This window comes from Schistocerca gregaria, chromosome 4 (assembly GCF_023897955.1).
Source record: "Schistocerca gregaria isolate iqSchGreg1 chromosome 4, iqSchGreg1.2, whole genome shotgun sequence".
Lineage (NCBI taxonomy): Eukaryota > Metazoa > Arthropoda > Insecta > Orthoptera > Acrididae > Schistocerca > Schistocerca gregaria.
Genome location: NC_064923.1, coordinates 605,109,144 through 605,124,303, shown reverse-complemented (window position 1 = coordinate 605,124,303; position 15,160 = coordinate 605,109,144). Strand labels below are relative to the sequence as shown.

Genomic DNA, 15,160 nt, shown 5'->3' with positions numbered 1-15,160 from the left:
TCCACTCGCAAACAGCATGTATGTGAAGACCTAAACCGGTCGCGGACTTAAATGAAGTTCACGTCACCAACTAGACCGTTGTTTCCTTAACTGAATATACAGTTGCGGGATACAAGCACTCTCCAAAAATGGAGGAACTAGTAAGTACAGGAAGACCTGCGGAGGATCGAAGATAGGTGCAAGGAATGTCAGTTGACTTCGAATGTAAGCAAATATAACGTATTGCGCACAAATAGATGAAGAGACCGATTACTGCACGATTGTACTATTGCTACAAGGTGTAAAACTTTGCTTCCGCCGTTCTTTTTCCAACATTTGAGGATTTAATACAGAAAATTGGTTACACATGTATCATTCAAAGTATTTCCCATCGCTGGCCACTACTTTTTTCCAATCTTTCGGGCAGTGTACGAATTCTGCGTCGAAAAAATTGTTCATCTTTTGAAGCAATCCACGAATAGATCCAATTTGTGACTTCTTCATGAGATCGGAAGTGTTGGTCAGCCAGGCCATGCGCCATTGATCTAAACAGGTGATAATCAGAGGGAGCAGTGTCTGGAGAATACGGCGGGTGGGGTAGGACTTCCCATTTTAACGTTTTCAAGGACGTTTTGACCTCTTTTGCAACGAGGGGTCGAGCGCTAACGTGCTGCAGAATCATTTTTTCGTGTCTCTCGCTGTACTGCGGCCGCTTGTCTTTTAATGCTCTGCTCAAACGCATTGCACACGACGCCGACCTGGTCCCACTAAAGGCAGAGCATGATCTTGGAGCACTGAATAGTCGGTTTCGCCGTCGACGTGGAAGCATGGCCTTGATATCCCCATGATTTTTTGCGTTTAGGGTTATCCTAATGAACCCATTATGTGTACCCGGTTACAACGTGATGCAGGAATCCCTTCCGTTTTTGCCTCTGAAGCAACTGTTCACAAACGCCGTTCAACGTCTCTTGGTTTCAGCTCACACGGGACTTAAGTTCCTTCTTCGTGAATCATGCTACAACCTTGAGAAGTTATGGAATGGCATGCTGTGTCACTCCCATTAATCGTGCTAATTCTTCTTGAGTTTGACGCGAGTCTTCACTCAGCAATGTCTTCAGTTCTGCATCTTCGAAAATGCCGGTCTAGGACGTTAAAATCACCGTTCTGGAAGCGTACTTGAGAGCATTCAATAAGACTCAGCCGCTGTTTTCTTAATACTGAAACAAAACAATAACATCTCCCACAAATGACGAGAATTAGACTCGTAAATTGACATTTTCATTCAAGAACGACTTTATGATGCAGACACAGATCGACTAATGCTTGAATGAGTTTATGTTGACCGAGGTCCAAGCTATTTGCCTGACGTCTACGATCTGTTTCCTTCGACCGCTACTTAACGTTGTCTCCACCTATCAACAAACGGCGGAAGCTAAGTTGTACACCTTTCAGTAAACCGCTGAAAACTCCAACAACCGAGAGATATTTAGTAATAGCTGTCTTGAGAGACTTAAATTAGCATGACAACATAAACTGCGGGAAAAGAAGGTGAAAGACTGAAATTCACTGGAACAATATTAAGCAGTTGTGCACTGCCAATCATATTAATGTGACAACCTGTAAAAAGCCCGAATAAACACCTTTTGCAACGCAGAGCGCTGCGAGAGGTGTAGGCAAAGAGTAAATGAGGTTCTGGAAGGTAAAGGTAAGGATTTGGAGCCATGCCATTACCGTGGCCAGATGCACTAGATTTGTCGGTTGAGGATCCATGGAGCGAACACCCCATTCGAATTGGTCCCACAGATTCTCGATTGTGTTTCAATTCCGGCAACTTGGTGGCCAGACGATTACTGTAAAACCACCCTGGTACTCTTCGAACCAGCCAGGTACGCTGCGAACCGCATGACAGGTTGCGTTGTGCTGCTGGTACACAATCTTGCCGAGCAAAAGCAAACTGCGTACAGGAACGGACATGGCCCCAAGGACAGATGCATACTTGTGTTGATCCAATGTGCCTTCCACACCCACAGCGCTCCCTTCTCCGGGCTACATCCTTGCTACAGTTGTTGCACGGTGTTTGCTTTCAGAAGTTTCACGCCATAAAAGCCTACGGTCATCTGAATGATGGAGGATAAAACATTGATAAAGCCACCTGTCGCCACCCAGTGGACGCCCGACTGCGGTGTTTGCGTGCGAATTCCAGCATTCGTTGCCGATGAGCAGCAATCAGCATGAGTGCATGACATAGGAGCCTGCTGCGAAACCAATGTTGGTACGCCTTGGTACATATCGGCGGTCAGTTGCTCAGCAGTTGCACATCTATTCGCCCGTACACATTTCAGTAGGAGTCGTTCATCCTTGTCATATATGGACCGTGGTTCATCACAGATGCTTCAGTGTCGGTTTTGGATAGCATCATTTAGCCATACACGGTGTTCTTTAACCACGAAGGCACGTGAAAAGTTTAAAAACATAGCCGTTTCAGAAATGCGTCTTCCCTTGGCATTAGAGCCAATGATCATTCCCCGTCTTGGAAGTCAGGTAGATAGCACCTTTTCTCTATTACGACAATGACTGCACTGTTTCTCCGCATCCCCCCAACACGCTTTATTTACTCTCCACTGCCAGTGTTGCCACATATCGACTGTGGCTGGTCACTGAACGTTGACGTCGTAAGTTGGCAGTAATAACATTAATGTGACTGGACGGTATATTTCATCCAAGAGAGGCTGCTTACAAAACTCTTGTTCGAGCGATTTTGAGAACTGCTTACAAGCCTTATTACGTAGAGACGATCTAAGAAACACAGGACCGTTTCGTCACTGGATTGCTAACCAGGCGCGAGAGTGTTACGGCGATACTCAACAAAATCAAGTGGCAGACGTTACATGAGTGGCGTTATGCAGCATAAAGCGATTTTAGAGTTCAGATTCAGAGAGCGTTACTTCCTGCCCAATACATCTTGCGAAATGACCACGATGAAGAAATTATTACGTGCTGTTTCTAAATGGAAAGGGATTGGGGAAATGGTGGTGACAACAGATGTAACCCACGCACCATAACGTAGTTTGCGGACTATAGCTGCAGATGTAGGTCGATTGGTAGTTGATATCTGTGTACCTAAAGTGACGCAAAAAGAACGGGTTTACTTCACCACAGCCTTAGAGGATGTAGTTTTAAATACACTATGTGATCAAAAGTATCCGGGTACCCCCCAGAAACATACGTTTCTCATATTAGGTGCAATTTGCTGCCGCCTACTGCCAGGTACTCCATATCAGCAAACTCAGTAGTCATTAAACATCGTGAGAGAGCAGAATTGGGTGCTCCACGGAATACACGGACTTCGAACGTAGTCAGGTGATTAGGTGTCACTTACGTCATACGTTTGTACGTGAGATATCCACACTCCTAAACATCCCTAGGTCCACTGTTTCCGATGTGATGGTGAAGTGAAAACCTGAAGGGACACGAACAGCACAAAAGCGTACAGTCGGCCTCGTCTACTGACTGGCAGAGACCACCGACAGTTGAAGTGTGTCGTAATGTGTAATAGGCAGACATCTGTCCAGACCATCACACAGGAACTCCAAACTGCATCAGAATCCACTGCAAGTACTATGACAGGTAGGCGGAAGGTGAGAAAACTTGGATTTCAAGGTCGAGCAGCTGCTCATAAGCCACACATCAGGCCGATAAATGCCAAACGACACCTCGCTTGGTGTAAGGAGCGTAAACATTGGACGATTGAACAGTGGGAAAACGTTGTGTGGAACGACGTACCACGGTACGCAGTGCGGCGATCCGATGGCGGGGTGTGGGTATGGCGAATGCCCAGTGAACGTCATCTGCCAGCGTGTGTGGTGCCAACAGTAAAACTCGGAGGCGGTGGTGTTACGTTGTGGTCGTGTTTTTCGTGGAGGGGGCTTGCACCTCTTGCTGTTTTGCGTGGCACTATCGCAGCACAGGCCTACATTCATGTTTTAAGCATCTTCTTGCTTCCCACTGTTGCAAAGCAATTCGGGGATGGCGACGCATCTGTCGACACGATCGAGCACCTGTTCATAATGCACGACCTGCGGCGGAGTGGTTACACGACAGTAACATCCCTGTTATAGACTGGCCTGCGCAGTGTTCTCACCTGAATCCTATAGAACACCTTTGGGATGTTTTGGAAGGCCAACTTCGAGCCAGGCCTCACCGACCGACATCGATACCTCTCCTCAGCGCAGTACTTCGTGAAGAATGGGCTGCCATTCCCCAAGAAACCTTCCAGCACCTGACTGAATGTATGCCTGTGACAGTGGAAGCTGTCATCAAGGCTAAGGGTAGACTAACACTATACTGAATTCGAGCATTACCGATGGTCGGCGCCACGAACTTGTATGTCACTTTCAGCCAGTTGTCCGGACACTTTTGATCACATAGTACACATTCCTTTCAAACAAAAGCTAAGACCTCTGATAACATAATCAGCATATCGATGTTGTTCCCCTCCTCCCACCTTTGATCACAGATCTGTAGTGATTAGCTCACTGCATAAGCCAGCTACTCACTCACCTTGCTGGCAGGCTCGACCCAGGGCCCCGGCGTGGAGGGCCCCGGGCTGGGGGAGACGAGGGTGTGGTAGCCCTGGTCGAGAGACGGCGACGCTCGGCCCAGCTTGTGGTGGTAGGCCTGGTGGTAGCAGGGCGGCGGCGGCGACGGCGACGGCGACCTGCGGCTCAGCAGGTGGTAACTCTGCTCCAGCTGGTGGTGGTAGCCCTGGCGGTGGTCCAGCGCCGGCGACGACCTCCCGAGCTTGTGGTGGTAGGCTTGGTGCTCTAACGACGGCGACGCCCGGAGCTGGTACGCCTGCAAGGATACCAAGTGCACGAATCTAGTACAGCCCGTTGACTGTCAGTTGATAACTGCGATCACCGAGCGCAAGTTAATGGGGTTATCCATAACTAACGAGTACCTTACAGGTAGCTGGAGTCGGGTAGCTGGGTATGTTCAGTTGGCGTTTGTAAACGAGAATGTAAATAACAAGATCTGTTAGTGAAATATTACAACAGTAACGTTCTTGGCAAATAAATGATGAGAGGAAAGTTCACATTCAAAGGGGCTTAAGATGGGGATGCCGTCTTTCTTCCCTACAGTTCAAAGGTATACATAAGCCAAGAAATATGGAAATAAAGCCATCGTCAGTGAAAGTAAGAAAAAAATTCAGAACTTCTTGAATGGAATCACAGTCTACTGACCACAAATACGCACTGAAAGAAAGACGGAAGTAATGAAGAGTAGCAGTCATGGCATTAGCGATGAACTGAACGTCAGAATTACAAATCACAAGGCAGATAAACTGAAGGAGTTCTGCAAAAATAACGCATTCAGGGCGATGCGTGGATGTAAGAATAAATGAGCACAGTGAGAGATGATATCACTCGCTAAAACAAGTTATCAGTGTCAACGAAGAGGAAGCAATTTCTGAGAATGTACGTATTAACACAGCACTGTACTGAAGTGGCTCACGGAATGAGGGAAACCGGAAAGGAGGAGAATCTAAGCGTCTGAGTGTGAAGCTACATTAAAATGCTGAAAATCAAGTCGACCCATAAGAAATGAAGAGGTTCTTCGCAGAATTGGCGAGAAACAAGCGTGTAGAAAACACTGTCTAGAGAAAGGGACGCGATGATTTTACGATACCAGGTAGAAACTCGCGTGGTACTAGAGGCAACTACACGGACAAAAACTATAGGGCAAAATAGAAGTTTGAATACTTACAAGAAATAATCAAGGAAATGTACGTAAGTACTACGCTGAGATAAAGAAGTTGGCACAGGCGAAAAAGCCAAATTAAACCAATCAGAAAGCTGATGCGAAAAAAACTGATGCACAAGTAAACGGAATAAATGTCCTAGATACGTGAGAAGCTTTTCGGATATTTGTGTGACAGGTGCACAGTTTCACTACAGATTTTGAAACCTGCACCAGTGACATAAATTTATTGACATACATTTATTCATAGTGGTATAAATGAAGTACAACATGAATTTACAACGCTTGCAATTTAAAATGTTCCTCACTTGGAAAAGGCATAAAGTAGGTTGATGCCATTTTCCTTCGCTAACATTTGAAGTCTTTTAAGGAAGCTAGACATTACATCTTGCTGGACTGACAATGGAATTCGATTAACTTCCCGTCGAATTTCAAATGATTCAAATGGCTCTGAGCACTATGGGACTTAACATATTAGATCATCAGTCCCACAGAACTTAGAACAACTTAAACCTAACTAACCTAAGGACATCACACAACACCCAGCCATCACGAGGCAGAGAAAATCCCTGAGCCCGCCGGGAATCGAACCCGGGAACCCGGGCGTGGGAAGCGAGAACGCTACCGCACGACCACGAGATGCGGGCCCCGTCGAATTTGATGCCTCAGTTCCTGGATAGTGCGTGGTGGATCACACAGGAACATCTGACATTCAAATAACCCCCAAACATAGAAATGACGTTCTGAAGGGTCATGGGATCTTCGAGACCAGGAAATGTGCCCGTTCTTGTAGCTGAAATCACCAGAAAGGAGGAATGCTGTAAGGCATGACACGTCGCCCAATATTGCTGGAAGAATGTGTTTGCAGTTACAGGAAGATCACCAAGCTGTCTCTCTAGGAAATGGTTCAACATGTGAACTTAACGTTCGCACCATTGCGCGATCGACTTTAAAAAAAAAAAAGGTCCTATGATTTCTGGCAAAATCGTAGTCTCTTTAGGAGGTCGTCCGCATCTAGTTTTCACACTATCTGAATTCTGTACGGGTAGTATTGCAGTTCGCAATATTCGCCTTAGACTGCGATCCGGCATGTCAAGCTGCAACGCATGCTTGCGTGCAGAACGCCTGGGACTTCGCTTGAAGGCTTCTTCCACTCTCGGAACATTTGTTTTTGCAGAGAGTTCGCCTTGAGCAAAACACAATTCCTTATTTTTCTTTTTATTCCCCATACGTGTTTCCCTGAAGTTACAGCGTCATCAGTGGGTTTTATGTTATCTTCTTGTTACAACATGTTGTGAATTTTCTCGATGTTATGTAATTCAATGTAGCTGTTTTGTTTCAGTTTGTCTTTTTTGCCGGTTACCCTGTTATCTTCCTGTGAAGACCTGCACTAAGTAACTTTTCGTGTCACTGTTTACAAACAACAGAAACAAGATGGCGGACAGCTTGTTCCGAATAGCTCTGTTGTTTGTAAACAATGACACGAAAAGTTACTTAGTGCAGGCCTTCACAGGAAGATAATAGGGAACCGGCAAAAATGACAAGCTTTGCAACAAATCAACTACGCTGAGTGACATAAAATCCAGGAAATACATAGTATATTGCAACATGAAGATAGCATAAAACCCACTGAGGATATTGTAGCTTAAGTTAGACACGTCTGGGGAATAAAAAGAAAAGTAAGAAATTGTGTTTTGTTCAAGGCGAACCGTATTCAGAAACGAATCTAATTGCAAGCAGACACGGACAGGAGAGATTAAACCTCAAGATGATTCTTGAAACGTTCTCCGATGCCCACACGAGCTTTACACTTATTCCCCCTTTTCACACTGTATCACCATTTCGTCAAAGTTCTGTACTCATATCTTGATAACATGTGCCGACAGGACTGCGGCATGAAATGCGAGGTTGCAATAAGCACGAAACAGACGATATGCGGCCGAGTAGCTGTCGTTGTTTTTGTAAAACGACGGCTTCTCGGCAATAGCGCGATGTTCACCGATCCCGACTCCATCTCAACGAACAGTGATATCAGGGTCAATAGCTTGTCGAAATGACACTACTCATGTTTTCTGATGTTTCCTAACGTAAGGTGCTGTTTCCAGGGTTGCCAAATCCCCGTTTCATGTATAAGATTCTCGAGGTTAATAATTTGCTGTTAGAAACTGTTGCGCTGTCAAAATATTATTCTGTTTCGGCAAACGTGCTCTGATCTGTTGTAGCGTTGCTAATAGAACTCTATAAGATGGAATTTATGAAGCGGTTTTGCTTTTATATTAATTTTGATTACTTGGTTATTACTCGCCTGCTTGTTCTGTCCGTTTCTGAGCCTAGGTTAATGAACGACTCACATAACTTTACAGCCGATGCCTGCCGTTGAACAGTTCGCTATCCAGTCAACCTACCTTACTGACATATTGCAGGGACACTCCCAGAAAAAGTCTCTCTGCTTGAAATGGTTTCCTTACGTCAAAAGGTTAAAATGAATTTTGACCAGGGTAGGGGACTGTTAAGACAACAAGCATTAACATAAAAAATTATGTTGACAATTTACTGAAATTACGCAGTGGCCTCTAAACCTGTTGCTTTGACTTGTGATATCCATTTACTGTCTTTTTTGTGCCTGTCACCACACCACAAAGAGTCCTCACGGAAAACCGAATGCTTCGAAAATGCCCTCCATCAACATGAAGTTATGGCAGCCATGGAAACTTCATCTTTACTGGGAACGGAGTTAAATCTTACTCGTAGCACCAGTTATACTGTGTAAAGTTACTTTCTCTGTTACGCAGCTCTTGGAATAAAGTCATCGGAACACTGCCCCCTACCATTGGATGTTTTCCTGCACACCTTGACAGCATAAGCAGAATACTGTTCATTCGCTGAGAACGCTATACCGCTACCACTGGGTCATCAAATGTAAAAGCACTGATATGAAGAAACGAAACGTCACAAGACGAAGCGCATAGCGGGTTCGTCGTGTTTTGTCACTCTTACAGTGGCGCTAAGCATGACTGCACAAAATGCTGTCTGGCACGTGGGATGCAGACTGCTTATGGCATCTTCCTCTGGCAGTCGGAGAACTGTATAAAATTTTACAATATTGATCAAAGAGTATACTTACAGCACTGAAACTACAAAATCCATCTCTGATAATTACCTGTTAACATGCACACTTAATCTCGATAGCATAAGTAGCAATCAATAGGTTCTCTAATAAGTTAAAGACAGGGTCACGAACGCTCTTGAAGAGATCGACATTTATAACGTTTGCACTAAACTAACCTGGAAATTTGCGCTACGAACAAGAACAGTTTAATAGGTACGCGGTTCCCTCTCTGTTTACAAACGTCCTTAAATTGGCCACCGTAGGGTTAAATAAATAATTTGCTTTGACATTCGTTTCGCTCTTTTTTTAACCTGCCGTTTCGTCTGTTTCGTTACGTTATTCTTTGTGGTGACGTGAAATTTACTCCGACATTATTGTTTGTTAACCACTTACCCAATACGCACAAACGTAACGGTTATTGCATCGTAGCTGACTCCAGTTTGAACCACGAGGAACTTTGTTCGATTGTGTACAATATCAAGAGCTCCCTTTGAGGATGCTGAGCCGTTCGCGGCTCGCGGTCATGCCGTTTATTGCTCGTCATCTTGTTTTTGTGGTTCTGTCGCCTTGTTTTCCTTTTAATTAGATTTACTGGCGTCATTAGGTTGCTGGTTTGCCTGCCCGTGAGTGACAGCAGCAGCGCTTATCGATAAGTGCACTGTCGTACCATCTCTGGAGCGACCGCTAGTATTTTCGGGTCGCCGTCTGTCGAGAGTTGAGTCCGGACGCAGCAGCAGTGAAGTCGGGGACGGAGCGCCTGTGAGGTGAGGACAGCCAGCGCTCGCCGACCGCTGGCGACACACATGAACTGACCGACGGAAGGAGATCGGAGCGGGACGACCGTTGGGTGGTCGTTCGGTTGGTCGTTTCATCGGCGACGTGTATTTGGTCTTTTGACCGTTTCTGGGCCTCGTCAGTTTGTCATCTTGCCGGACCTGGTTCGGTTCGTGCAGAGATGTCGTGGCCAATGGGCAAGAGTAACCTCGGCATGGTTGGGTCCGAGCCAGTGTGCGAACATCGATCTGAGTCGGGTTGGAGCCGCAGTCAGCTTAGTACAGCCAAGAATCGCCCGACCGTTGCCGGCGCTCGTAACTTCAGTGGGAACGGCCTGGGTTGGTCGTGCGGTCGGTCGTCTCATCGGACGACGTGTATTTGGTCGCCGACCGCTTGTGGAAACTTTCTGTGTGTCAAATTGATTCGTCCTTGTTGTTCCTCAGTGATTGCTTTTACGATTGTTCAAGTTCTTGTGTAAGTGTATTTACGGGGAACAGTGTGGAGTTTCTGTGATTTCCAGGAGCAGATCAATGCTGTCTGTTTACTGGAGTAGTCAGTCGGTCGGTTGAAATAGAGCAGCGAGTGTGTCGGGTGGAAGGGAATGGATTAGGCTGTTGGCTGGTTCTTCAGCCGTCCCTAGGTCGGGTTGCCACCCGATTGTTTACTGTTACGCTTGGCTGCCTGTCTCACCTAAACTGTGCTTAGAGTTTCATCCCCAGGTCGACCCTTGGAACACTTCTGTGCACCACTGTTCGTTTTTTGTGATTGTCATTTTATTTGGTCACCGGTAGTGTGCCAGGCCTTCAGCCGTCTTAATATTGTCTGTTTTATGTTTGGTATATGGCCTTCAGTCGAACTTCATAACTTTAGGAATAGACCTTCAGCCGTGTTTCATTTAAAATTTTTGTTGCTCTGTATTTTGGCCTCCAGCCGCGTTTGTTTCATAATCTGTGGCTTTAATATGTAAATCCTTGTCTGTAAGGTTTCGATTTAATTATCTCGAATTCTTGAAAAGGCCTTCAGTCGTGTTCTGTAAATGTTTAAAAATGGTTCAAATGGCTCTGAGCACTATGGGACTCAACTGCTGTGGTCATTAGTCCCCTAGAACTTAGAACTACTTAAACCTAACTAACCTAAGGACATCACACACATCCATGCCCGAGGCAGGATTCGAACCTGCGACCGTAGCAGTCGCACGGTTCCGGACTGCGCGCCTAGAACCGCGAGACCACCGCGGCCGGCCGTGTAAATGTTTATCTTAAGGTTGTATTTAATTATTCTTGAGTAATTGATTGGGCCTTCAGCCGACAACATACTTCAAGTTCTCTTAAGATGTTTTTCTGTCGTACTGTGTAAAAGCTTATCTTTAAAGCCTCTCCTTTATTAGATAAACAAAATTTTTTTATTCGGCCTTCAGTGGAAGAATTAACTTGAATTTTCCTTAATATGGCCTTTAGCCAGAATTTGTAAATGCTTGGCTTTTAAAGAATTTCCTTAGCTGATATGAAATATTATTTCGGCCTTTAGCCGAGAAGATACTGTAATTTGCTTAAGAAAGGCCTTCAGCCGTTACTCTAAATCCTGGTATTTTAAAAGCAATCATTTAAACTTATTCTGGAGAAGTTACTTGGGCCCTCACACGTGAATTGATCTTTGTTGTTTTAAAGAGAAAACTGTGCACTGGTTTGACCAATAAAGTTGCGTGTGTTCTTGTATAACTAACAGTAATTCACCTTGGCCCCTTTCCACAACCTGATCCCCTCTGTCCTGCGAAACCAGATTTCAGATGCCTTCATCTAGCATTACCACACAACTTAAATATCATCCTCCACCCCATTGTTGCAATCTCACTTGTTAGGTCAGCCCTCCAAAACGTGTATCTGCTGCGCCTCTCTCAAGGGGTCCCCCATTCTCTCCAAGACCAAACAGTCCTTTTCTTCTCATGATTTCAGTTGTCCACTCATCCTTGACCTACTCATCCCATCCCAAACAATGGCTCCAATCCACGTTTTCGCTGCCCGATTGACATCCTACCCATCTCCTTATAAGTACACCTCATCCATCAATTCCTTCCAAAACAGGCACTCCATATGCTTTTCCCTACAACATACTCTGAAATACATCCCGATCATGTCATTCTCATAATAAAGAGAATATACTTCTCATCGTTCTCATTGTCACATAATGATTGTCAACTTCTTAAATTAATTTACATTAATTTAGAAATGTTATGTAACCCAATAGCTACTTCCAATCCACCCCCGATAGAGGAAATGCAACGAACTGTTAAATAGGAAAGATCTAGCTGAAGGTTTGTGTCTCATGAAGTTTTTCCGGCGGATCGAATATTGCGTTATTTTCAGAACATTAATTAAAAATATCCTGGATGCAGGTCTTAAAGAAGAGATGAAACAGCTGCAGTTACTTTACAGGTATGTGACTGGCACGTAATGGTGGCAGTAGACGTATTTTAATGCAGCCTCAGGTCAAAAGTCATTCCATTGTACCACTTTTAATTTTTTGTCGTATAGCAACGTATTTGTGTAGTTACTAATGTAATATCTTTGAATGTCTACTTAGCTTTCTTTATAAGGCACTTGAAAGCAAGTCGAACGTACAAAGTCACCTAATTTTTGTGATTATGAAAGAGTCATAAAGTTAGTTAAAAAAACTATTGTACATCTAAACAGTGGCATAGCTGGGATAACAGGCTGCCAGAGCAAACCCCAACATTGTCCCTGTCTCCATTCCCTGCCGACGTCACTATTTTTCTAACCCTCGTCGCTGTTTACGTTAGACTCTATTTAGCATATCAACAAAATTTTTACAATACAATTCAACACATGGAACAACACTCAGTTCAAAGTCGCATTACTTAGAGCAATAATGCATTTCCTTTTTTCATGGATCGTCAATGCAAAGCCATAACAAAGAAAATAACATTCGCAAATTATAGTTTTTACACTTTCGTAGCGTTAGCTTACTTGAAATAATGAGAGTGGTTTCGTCTGGTAACCGAAAAATAAGAAACAATTATCTCCATACAAAGGAGGGATAGGCCTTATGGAGTGAAATCCGGCGTGTTACAGAAGTAACATATATGTTTGGTGGACCACTGAATGCAATATAAAAATGGTTCAAATGGCTCTAAGCACTATGGGACTTAACAGCTGAGGGCATCAGTCCCGTAGAACGTAGAACTACTTAAACCTGACTAACGTAAGGACATCAGACACATCCATGGCCGAGGCAGAATTCGAACCTGTGACCGTAGCGGTCCCGCGGTTCGAAACTGAAAAATGCAATATATCTTCAAGTTTTATTCCCGCCTAACACGGTTTGTTCCCGAGGTTCTTGCTAGGTGGCATGCAAGAATGAGTTATTTCTACAGTGATCAGGCAGTCCTATTATGATGCAGAGCGTGCGTCATTTTGTTTGTGGTTTCATGAAACCAAATCCGCTGCTACAGTTCATGACTAAATATCCCAAGCTACCAAATGAAAACAAACTATTATTAATCAGTACTGTCGTTCCATCAAAACTGCGTTGGACTGTAGCTACTTGGATTGAATGTGGTGGAACAATATTCTGACCATTATGATCACCTCATTAAACCCCAATAGGTTTCTGTGTATGAGGTTCCGTTTGTCGTCCGCTTCCGGGAAACGTTGACGAGTAGCGGCAACGGATAACATAGGCGTTTGTCAGGTCTTGATTTACATAATTTGGGAGGAACTTGATTACAGATGGGATATTTGTTGTGTTACAAATGGCAGCCACACTGAACACTTGTAAATAAGGCGTTTAGATATACGACATTCAGTGCTGTGTCACACATTTCTGGAAGTTATTTGCCCTTTTCACACTTAAAGGTTATTTCCGTGCAACAAATTTGCAAACGCCCTGTATTGCTCGGCGTAACCCATTCGAGTTTCCTGGTGACTTCTTTACAAACTGTCATCGTACGTTTTCGAGATTGCGGTCTACTGTGACCTTCACATTCTTAATCTCTTTTGAAAATGATTCCACTCCATCTTCGCGTGGTGGTACAGCAACGTTCTATCGCTGCCATTTAGACAATAGTCGTAGGTTGCACAATGTTCTTTGTTAATGCAAGAAATAACTGTATCACCCGGATAGCCGGCCGCTGTGGCCGAGCAGTTGTAGGCGCTTCAGACCAGAACCGCACTGCTGCTACGGTCCAGCCTCGGGCATGGGTGTGTGTTATGTCGTTAGGTTACTTAGGCTGAAGTAGTTCTAAGTTCTAGGGAACTGCTGGCCTCAGCAGTTGAGTCCCATAGTGCTTGGAGCCATTTGAACCATTCGCCCGGATAGGGCATCATCAGGCTGTCTGAAAAATATAACAGGACGACGACATTACAACAAATCCGACTTGGTGCTGTCCTGGACTACTATAAACGCAAAATAAACTCAAAAAACGGACCGAATAAAATTTTAACTGAGTTACATTACGTTTCTCTAAGAAATTTTATTCGGCAAGTTTTTGAAGGTTATTTCTCTTTTATTGTAGTCCATAATAGGACCTCTATTTGTTGTAATGCCGTCGTCCCGTTATAATTTTCAGATGCCTGATGATGATGCTGTATCCTGGCGAAACGCGCCGTTCTTTAGTTTATTAAGAATATCGTGCAACCTACGACTGTTTTTTTTTATTAATTATTCCTATTCTTCCCCCTGCTACATCGCCCTTCCGATTCCCCCGGTCTTCTGTCCTTCCTCACATTTTTCTCCTGCCGCAAAACCGCAGGGCGCTGGGGCCACGCGCCCCGGCTGCCATATCCTAGTCACGCCAAGGCACCAGTAACTTGGCAAGCGTGAATGAACCCCCGGTGTCTCCAGGGACGTCGCTTTTCTTCTGGTAAGGTGAAGAGACTGGCGAGAAGTGCGGAGCTGGGCACTGACCTGGGTGTCTGCGGCGGAAGCGTGTCCGAGCTTGTGGTAGGCCTGGTGCTCGGCGGCGTGGTACGGCTGGTGGTAGCCGGGGTGCGGCTGCTGCTGCGGCTGCTCCAGCTGGTAGCGGTACGGCTCGAAGGCGGGCGACGGCGACGGCGACGGCGTGGGCGACGCGCGGCCCAGCTTGGCCAGCGGGCACACCATGGGCGACAGCCGCCCCAGCCGCCCGCCGCCGCCCGCCGCCGGCGGCACCGGCACCGGCACCGGCGGCTGCAGGCCCGCCCCCACGGCGCCGCGCGACGCCAGCAGCGCCGCCCCCGCGCTGGCCACGGCCCCGGGGCCCGTCGGCTCGCGGCCCACGTGCGACATCTCGCCGGGTCACCACCTGCAGGACACCACCAGTCTTCAGGCACGCGTCGAGCAGGAAGAGGCAAAAGTGGCGTGTAACATACAGTGATAAGCCAGAACATTGGATGCCGCCTGGTTGCATGCGATGCGATAACGTAAGTATGTAAGAGGAGCAGACACCGACGGCAGATCACCCTAGCGAAGGTATCAGCTGCAAATGGGGGAATTCATCGAGATAAGCGACTTTAACAAAAGACATATTATTATTACGCAGAA

General features: G+C 45.6%; 1 protein-coding gene across 1 annotated transcript in view; it reads right to left on the bottom strand.

Annotated features, from left to right (window-relative positions):
- Window positions 1–14,773, bottom strand: part of LOC126267829 (F-box/LRR-repeat protein 7-like) — a gene marked incomplete at its 5' end in the record, with an annotated part of 219,077 nt that extends 204,304 nt beyond the window's left edge. Inside the window, 2 exons of the mRNA XM_049973132.1 lie at window positions 4,540–4,833; window positions 14,546–14,773. Coding sequence (XP_049829089.1) covers window positions 4,540–4,833; window positions 14,546–14,773 — 522 coding nt within the window. The remainder of the gene's footprint in view (window positions 1–4,539; window positions 4,834–14,545) is intronic.
- Between the last annotated feature and the right edge of the window lie 387 nt (window positions 14,774–15,160).